The sequence below is a fragment of the Pseudochaenichthys georgianus genome, unplaced genomic scaffold, assembly GCF_902827115.2.
Source record: "Pseudochaenichthys georgianus unplaced genomic scaffold, fPseGeo1.2 scaffold_683_arrow_ctg1, whole genome shotgun sequence".
NCBI lineage: Eukaryota > Metazoa > Chordata > Actinopteri > Perciformes > Channichthyidae > Pseudochaenichthys > Pseudochaenichthys georgianus.
The window spans coordinates 91744-100172 of record NW_027263237.1 but is presented as its reverse complement, the minus strand read 5'-3'; the positions used below and the strand labels follow the sequence as shown (position 1 = coordinate 100172).

The window sequence follows — 8429 nt, the reverse complement described above, 5'->3', positions numbered from 1 at the left end:
TATTGGTTGGAACACGATCCGTGTATCCATCACTTCCTGGTCTTCTCTAAAGAAGAGGGACCAATGGAAACGTTGTCATGTTGCCGTTGTTCAGCATGGAAACATTCATTAGCTAACAATGACATTATTGTTCTATTGATATAAAGGGAGGTCAGGTACTCTTTAAAGCAGCTGCTAGTTATGGGTACCTTTTACTGAAGTACACTTCAAAGCCTCTTTACTTTGACTTGAGTAAAGAAATGTAGTCAGTACTTCTACTTTCACCAGAGTATCTTTATGTTTACAAACTGGCAGTTCAAGGGTTAAAATCCTGAACATAATTTAACATTTGGTATTTTTGATCAGGACTGAAGTTCATTGAAAGATTTAACCCCAAAAAGTTTTTTTAAATATTAATCTGTTGTCATTTTAGAGCAGTTTTTGGAAGTGGACATTTTTGTCCCGAATTTACTAATTTGTAACTTTTTTGTTCAATCTGATTTTGTGCAAAAACTAATAATGCAAAAAAATCCATTTTGTTGCTAATCTTTGACATATCCAAGACTGTTATAAAAAAAAAGAGCCAGTCTCCAGATATGTATTTTTTGGAAAATAACTAATTTTCTCTGTTTTCATCATGAAAAAAAACAGCGGTTTCATGTTTTCAAAATGGTATTTAAAGGGTTAAAATCCTGAAAATGATCAAATTGTTTGTATTTTCTATTAGAGCGAAAGTTGATTTAAAGATTGAACCCAAAAAAGTTTTGAAAATAACCTTTTAATATAATGTTTTTATCAAAGTCTTTTGCAGTGGACATTTTTGTCTCGAATGACTAATTTGTAGTCCAATCGAATGATACCGGAGGGTTAAACACAAGTATCTCCATCAGAACAACCTTCGCACTCTCCAAGAACTTGGAGTTTCAGGCTCTGCACTTTCCCTCCTCACCTCATACCTCAAAGACCGCACCTACAGGGTAACTTGGAGAGGGTCCGAGTCCGACCCTTGTCAATTAACTACAGGAGTCCCTCAGGGCTCTGTTCTTGGTCCCCTCCTCTTCTCCCTGTACACAAACTCGCTCGGATCAGTCATTAGCCCGCATGGTTTTTCATACCACTGCTACGCTGACGACACCCAATTAATCCTGTCCTTTCCCCGCTCAGAGACCCAGGTCGTCGCACGCATCTCTGCTTGTTTAGCTGACATCTCTCAGTGGATGTCCGCTCACCACCTCAAGCTCAACCTTGACAAGACTGAACTGCTTTTCCTTCCGGGAAAAGATTGTCCCACTCTTGACCTGACTATCAACATCGGCCCCTCTGTTGTTTCCCCGACTCAGACTGCAAGGACTCTGGGTGTGATCCTAGATAACAACCTGTCCTTCACTGCAAACATCGCTGCTACAACCCGCTGCTGCAGATACACGCTTTTCAACATCAGGAAGATGCGTCCCCAGCTGACCCAGAAAGCCACGCAGGTTCTGGTCCAGGCTCTCGTCACCTCACGCCTAGACTACTGCAACTCCCTCCTGGCTGGTCTCCCTGCATGTGCCATCCGACCTCTGCAGCTCATCCAGAATGCAGCGGCTCGTCTGGTCTTCAACCTTCCTAAATGTTCCCACACCACGCCGCTCCTCCGCTCCCTCCACTGGCTTCCGGTAACTGCTAGAATCCACTTCAAGACAATGGTACTTGCGTACCATGCTGCGAATGGATCTGGCCCTTCCTACATCCAGGACATGGTTAAACCGTACACGCCAGCACGTGCACTCCGCTCTGCATCAGCCAAACGGCTCGCTGCACCCTCGCTGCGAGGGGGACCCAAGTTCCCATCAGCAGAAACACGTGGGTTTGCTGTCCTGGCTCCAAAATGGTGGAATGAGCTCCCATTGACATCAGGACGGCAGAAAGCTTCCACACCTTCCGGACTGAAAACTCATCTCTTTCGACTCCACTTCGAGCGATAGAATTACTAACAGAGCACTTATATACTAATACAGGGCTGGCTTATCTAAAGCCAGTTGAGTAGCACTTGAAATGATTGGCTGTATGAAACCTGATGTACTTTATGATTCTGTTTTCTTCAAGGTTGTGTCTTCCTGGTCGAATGTACTTATTGTAAGTCGCTTTGGATAAAAGCGTCAGCTAAATGCAATGTAATGTAATGTCTGTACTTCTACTTGAGTAAAGGATGTGTGTTCTTTTATAAATGACAGATTGTTCTGTACCTTGACGGCCACGTGGATTTTCTCCTGATCTGGGGTCAGGTTGTAACACTCGGCGAGGAACACCTTCCCGAACGCCCCCTCTCCGAGCTCCCGCTTCAGAACGATGTTGTGTCTCTTGATGTGCTGCACAACTTTAATGCACAATAACACACAAACAATCCTGAGGTCATCATGATTATCCAGTGGGACTTTCAGTGAATGTAATAATAATAATAATACATTTATAAAGCGCTTTTCCTGGTGCTCAAAGCGCTTACAAGCAAGTAAAACAAAATAACAACACAAGTAGAAAGTGCTAAGCTGGGAGGAAGAAGGGCGAGGGGTTAGTGGATTAGGAGTTGAAGGCAAGAGTGAGAAGGTGAGGGATTGTTTGAATGATGTGAGAGTGTTGCCGGATCTGACGTGGCTGGGGAGGGGGTTCCAGAGTGTGGGGTGTGGGGGGGGGGGGGGGCTGCGAAGGCCCTGTCACCCCAGGTCCGGAGCTTTGTCCTGATGGGCTGCAGACAGCAGGTTAGCTTCAGCAGACCTGAGGCGACGGGTGGGGGGGTGTCATTGGGTGAGGTCACAGAGGTAGGGGGGGGGTTGGGTTGTTGAGGGCTTTGAAAGTGAAAAGTAATATTTTAAAGTCAATGCGGTGTTTGATGGGGAGCCAGTGGAGGTCATGGAGGATAGGGGTGATGTGGTCCGGTGGAGGTCATGGAGGATAGGGGTGATGTGGTCCGGTGGAGGTCATGGAGGATAGGGGTGATGTGGTCGGAGCGTTGGGTGGAGGTCATGGAGGATAGGGGTGATGTGGTCCGGTGGAGGTCATGGAGGGTAGGGGCGATGTGGTCGGGTGGAGGTCATGGAGGATAGGGGTGATGTGGTCGGGTGGAGGTCATGGAGGATAGGGGTGATGTGGTCGGGTGGAGGTCATGGAGGATAGGGGTGATGTGGTCGGGTGGAGGTCATGGAGGATAGGGGTGATGTGGTCCGGTGGAGGTCATGGAGGGTAGGGGCGATGTGGTCGGGTGGAGGTCATGGAGGATAGGGGCGATGTGGTCGGGTGGAGGTCATGGAGGGTAGGGGCGATGTGGTCGGGTGGAGGTCATGGAGGATAGGGGTGATGTGGTCGGGTGGAGGTCATGGAGGATAGGGGTGATGTGGTCGGGTGGAGGTCATGGAGGATAGGGGTGATGTGGTCGGGTGGAGGTCATGGAGGATAGGGGTGATGTGGTCGGGTGGAGGTCATGGAGGATAGGGGTGATGTGGTCGGGTGGAGGTCATGGAGGGTAGGGGTGATGTGGTCGGGTGGAGGTCATGGAGGGTAGGGGTGATGTGGTCGGGTGGAGGTCATGGAGGGTAGGGGTGATGTGGTCGGGTGGAGGTCATGGAGGGTAGGGGTGATGTGGTCGGGTGGAGGTCATGGAGGGTAGGGGTGATGTGGTCGGGTGGAGGTCATGGAGGATAGGGGCGATGTGGTCGGGTGGAGGTCATGGAGGATAGGGGCGATGTGGTCGGGTGGAGGTCATGGAGGATAGGGGCGATGTGGTCGGGTGGAGGTCATGGAGGATAGGGGCGATGTGGTCGGAGCGTCGGGTGGAGGTCATGGAGGATAGGGGTGATGTGGTCGGGTGGAGGTCATGGAGGATAGGGGCGATGTGGTCGGGTGGAGGTCATGGAGGATAGGGGCGATGTGGTCGGGTGGAGGTCATGGAGGAGAGGGGTGATGTGGTCGGGTGGAGGTCATGGAGGGTAGGGGTGATGTGGTCGGGTGGAGGTCATGGAGGGTAGGGGCGATGTGGTCGGGTGGAGGTCATGGAGGATAGGGGCGATGTGGTCGGGTGGAGGTCATGGAGGATAGGGGCGATGTGGTCGGGTGGAGGTCATGGAGGATAGGGGCGATGTGGTCGGGTGGAGGTCATGGAGGAGAGGGGTGATGTGGTCGGGTGGAGGTCATGGAGGGTAGGGGTGATGTGGTCGGGTGGAGGTCATGGAGGGTAGGGGCGATGTGGTCGGGTGGAGGTCGTGGAGGATAGGGGCGATGTGGTCGGGTGGAGGTCACGGAGGATAGGGGCGATGTGGTCGGGTGGAGGTCACGGAGGATAGGGGCAATGTGGTCGGGTGGAGGTCGTGGAGGATAGGGGCGATGTGGTCGGGTGGAGGTCACGGAGGATAGGGGCAATGTGGTCGGGTGGAGGTCGTGGAGGATAGGGGCGATGTGGTCATTACAATATTTACAATTACAATGTTACAATGCAACATTTTGTATTGTCTTCCCAATCCTCAGCAGATATTGTACCGCACTAAAAGTATGTTTTACATTTATGGCATTATAATAAGATCTAAATGCATGACAACTATGGAAGGTACTGCTATGAAAAGAACTATGAAGAATAAAGAATATATTATAGTATATATATATTATATAGTAAAGTATAAAGAACTATGGTACTCAGGGAACCTTGCAAAACAATCCAGTGAATGGCCAAAAATGAATTATAATACTTTACCTCGTAATTATCTACAAAAAGCTTTATAATGCGTTTTGATTTATGGCTACAAAGCATAATGCATACTCTAACTATCATATCGTGCTATAGGGCCGTTTCGTCTATTTGTAATGCACTATCGGCACTGCAGTCGCTCCTTCAGGCTCAGTCTGCCGAGTGGATCTTCTGTTAAAGGGTCTCATGTTTCTGAGCATCATCGAATCTGCTTCAGTTTCTCCGTGCGGGCGGATGCTGACGGTGAAAACATGGCGTCCGGTGGCAGCGACCCCTGAGCGGATTTGATCTGAAAAGGTGCCGGGTTACAGTGACTCACAGGTGTCCGATTTCAGCATGCTGCCCGAGTTGCGAAAGTATTGCGGATTCTCGATGACGGGAATCTTTGTCATGCCGATGATCACGGCGTCCGGACCCATCTCCGAGGACGAAGGGGTGTTGTTGCCGTTGGATACGTGATGAAGAGGGCTGGCGGAGTCATCGTCGTTACTGATGACCGAGGAGGAGCCTGGGGAGGAAGAGGAGGAAGAGGAAGAGGAGGAAAAACACTGGTGAGTTGATGTAAACCTGAACATCAGCAGGAGAGGACTCTTTAAAGTAGAGACACTACATACTGATATACACCTGAACATCAGCAGGAGAGGACTCTTTAAAGTAGAGACACTACATACTGATATACACCTGAACATCAGCAGGAGAGGACTCTTTAAAGTAGAGACACTACATACTGATATACACCTGAACATCAGCTGGAGAGGACTCTTTAAAGTAGAGACATTACATACTGATATACACCTGAACAGCAGCAGGGGAGGACTCTTTAAAGTAGAGACACTACATACTGATATACACCTGAACATCAGCAGGAGAGGACTCTTTAAAGTAGAGACACTACATACTGATATACACCTGAACATCAGCAGGAGAGGACTCTTTAAAGTAGAGACACTACATACTGATATACACCTGGACATCAGCAGGAGAGGACTCTTTAAAGTAGAGACATTACATACTGATATACACCTGAACAGCAGCAGGGGAGGACTCTTTAAAGTAGAGACACTACATACTGATATACACCTGAGCATCAGCAGGAGAGGACTCTTTAAAGTAGAGACACTACATACTGATATACACCGGAACATCAGCAGGAGAGGACTCTTTAAAGTAGAGACATTACATACTGATATACACCTGAACAGCAGCAGGGGAGGACTCTTTAAAGTAGAGACACTACATACTGATATACACCTGAGCATCAGCAGGAGAGGACTCTTTAAAGTAGAGACACTACATACTGATATACACCTGAGCATCAGCAGGAGAGGACTCTTTAAAGTAGAGACACTACACACTGATATACACCTGAGCATCAGCAGGAGAGGACTCTTTAAAGTAGAGACACTACACACTGATATACACCTGAACATCAGCAGGGGAGGACTCTTTAAAGTAGAGACACTACATACTGATATATACCTGAGCATCAGCAGGAGAGGACTCTTTAAAGTAGAGACACTACATACTGATATACACCTGAGCATCAGCAGGAGAGGACTCTTTAAAGTAGAGACACTACACACTGATATACACCTGAGCATCAGCAGGAGAGGACTCTTTAAAGTAGAGACACTACACACTGATATACACCTGAACATCAGCAGGGGAGGACTCTTTAAAGTAGAGACACTACATACTGATATACACCTGAGCATCAGCAGGAGAGGACTCTTTAAAGTAGAGACACTACATACTGATATACACCTGAGCATCAGCAGGAGAGGACTCTTTAAAGTAGAGACACTACACACTGATATACACCTGAGCATCAGCAGGAGAGGACTCTTTAAAGTAGAGACACTACACACTGATATACACCTGAACATCAGCAGGGGAGGACTCTTTAAAGTAGAGACACTACATACTGATATACACCTGAGCATCAGCAGGAGAGGACTCTTTAAAGTAGAGACACTACATACTGATATACACCTGAGCATCAGCAGGAGAGGACTCTTTAAAGTAGAGACACTACACACTGATATACACCTGAGCATCAGCAGGAGAGGACTCTTTAAAGTAGAGACACTACACACTGATATACACCTGAACATCAGCAGGGGAGGACTCTTTAAAGTAGAGACACTACATACTGATATACACCTGAGCATCAGCAGGAGAGGACTCTTTAAAGTAGAGACACTACATACTGATATACACCTGAGCATCAGCAGGAGAGGACTCTTTAAAGTAGAGACACTACACACTGATATACACCTGAGCATCAGCAGGAGAGGACTCTTTAAAGTAGAGACACTACACACTGATATACACCTGAACATCAGCAGGAGAGGACTCTTTAAAGTAGAGACACTACATACTGATATACACCTGAGCATCAGCAGGGGAGGACTCTTTAAAGTAGAGACACTACATACTGATATACACCTGAACATCAGCGGGAGAGGACTCTTTAAAGCAGGATATGAAACGTAGTTCACCTTTGATGCCAAACTTGGAGTTTCTTCCATATTTCAGAATGATCACCATCAGAACGCAGCCAGTCAAAGCAACTCCTGCGATTCCCACCACGACATAAACCTGAAAACACAAAAAAATGATAGTTTGAGGAGTTCTGAGATTATTTACATGACAGGAAAGCAAGACAATAATATTTATGTTGCATAAGAAATATCTGTATTTTTCTCAGACCAAAAAATAATTTGATATTATTTTTCTCACAAATTATAAAATAATCTCCCCGAAAAATTATTTAAACATTAATGGTGACTTACTGCAACACTGTCGTCCAGCGGGGGAAGCTGAGGGTCTGGAAAAAAGGAAATACTTGTCAGAATATATATATTTGTATTCTTAAATATCGGTTGTAGAATTCAATATATCTAAATAATGCCAGTATACATTGCAGATCTTTCAAACAGTGTTACAAAAATGAAAATATGATATAATCACTGTAATATTAATAACACGTGAAAATAAATGATTGAATTCATACTAAATAATAGGTGCAACAACAAAAACAAGATTTTTTACAATGTTTGTCAGAAAATGTTCATCTGTAAATCTTTATGTACAAAAATATGAATCAATATGAACACAAATAGTATTAATGACAGTGAAAATAATAAAACAAATAGTATATTTTAGAGTACAGGGATTAAACAATAACATTTGAATTTGTAAGTACAAGAACCTACCAGTCATGTCTGGGTCAAAGCAGGAGAAAGACAGAGAGACAGGACGAGATCATGAAAAGTTTCATTTTGAATACAGACATCATTAAAGTAAAAGCTTTACAAAACCAAATGGAAAAATCCCATTTGCTTTTTGGAACTAACTTCCTAACAAATGTCCTAACACGTCATCACATTATTAATTTATTTAACAGGGACATTGATTAACATTTCTGTAAATGTGCCAGTTAGCCAAGAGACTATTTCTCATCTGTAGTCCCTGGACAGATGTTAACCGAAAGACACTGTGGCAGCGGGGTGTGGTTCGGGCGCCGGCTGCCGGAGTGAAGGGAGGGGCTCGGCCGGACGCCAGACAGCTGATCGGAATCAGGTAATCAGTGCCCGAATAAAAGCGTGTCGTAATCTGGTTCTGGGCTGTTTTGCAGTAGGCGGGATCCGGGAAGGTGGCCAAAGGACCTGTGAAGGTTGCCACACGGGCAACGCTGGAGACCCGGGGATACTTTTGTTTGGAGCTAATAAAC

General features: G+C 46.2%; 1 protein-coding gene across 1 annotated transcript; it reads right to left on the bottom strand.

The window, feature by feature from the left end:
* Window positions 1-295: 295 nt before the first annotated feature.
* Window positions 296-7964, bottom strand: LOC139433591 (BDNF/NT-3 growth factors receptor-like). The gene is made up of 6 exons (XM_071202657.1): window positions 7912-7964; window positions 7489-7523; window positions 7195-7294; window positions 5013-5201; window positions 2208-2338; window positions 296-310 (listed from the first exon to the last, which is right to left on the bottom strand). The coding sequence occupies exons 1-6, from the start codon at window positions 7916-7918 to the stop codon at window positions 296-298; spliced, it is 477 nt and encodes a 158-aa protein (XP_071058758.1). The 5' UTR covers window positions 7919-7964.
* Window positions 7965-8429: the final 465 nt, after the last annotated feature.

Excerpts from the sequence above, each read along its gene's own strand:
- LOC139433591 (XM_071202657.1), bottom strand. Across the intron at positions 7,295-7,488 it reads CGCTGGACGACAGTGTTGCA|GTTTATGTCGTGGTGGGAAT; the intron begins GTAAGTCACCAT and ends TTGTGTTTTCAG. Across the intron at positions 5,202-7,194 it reads CTCCAAGTTTGGCATCAAAG|GCTCCTCCTCGGTCATCAGT; the intron begins GTGAACTACGTT and ends CTTCCTCCCCAG.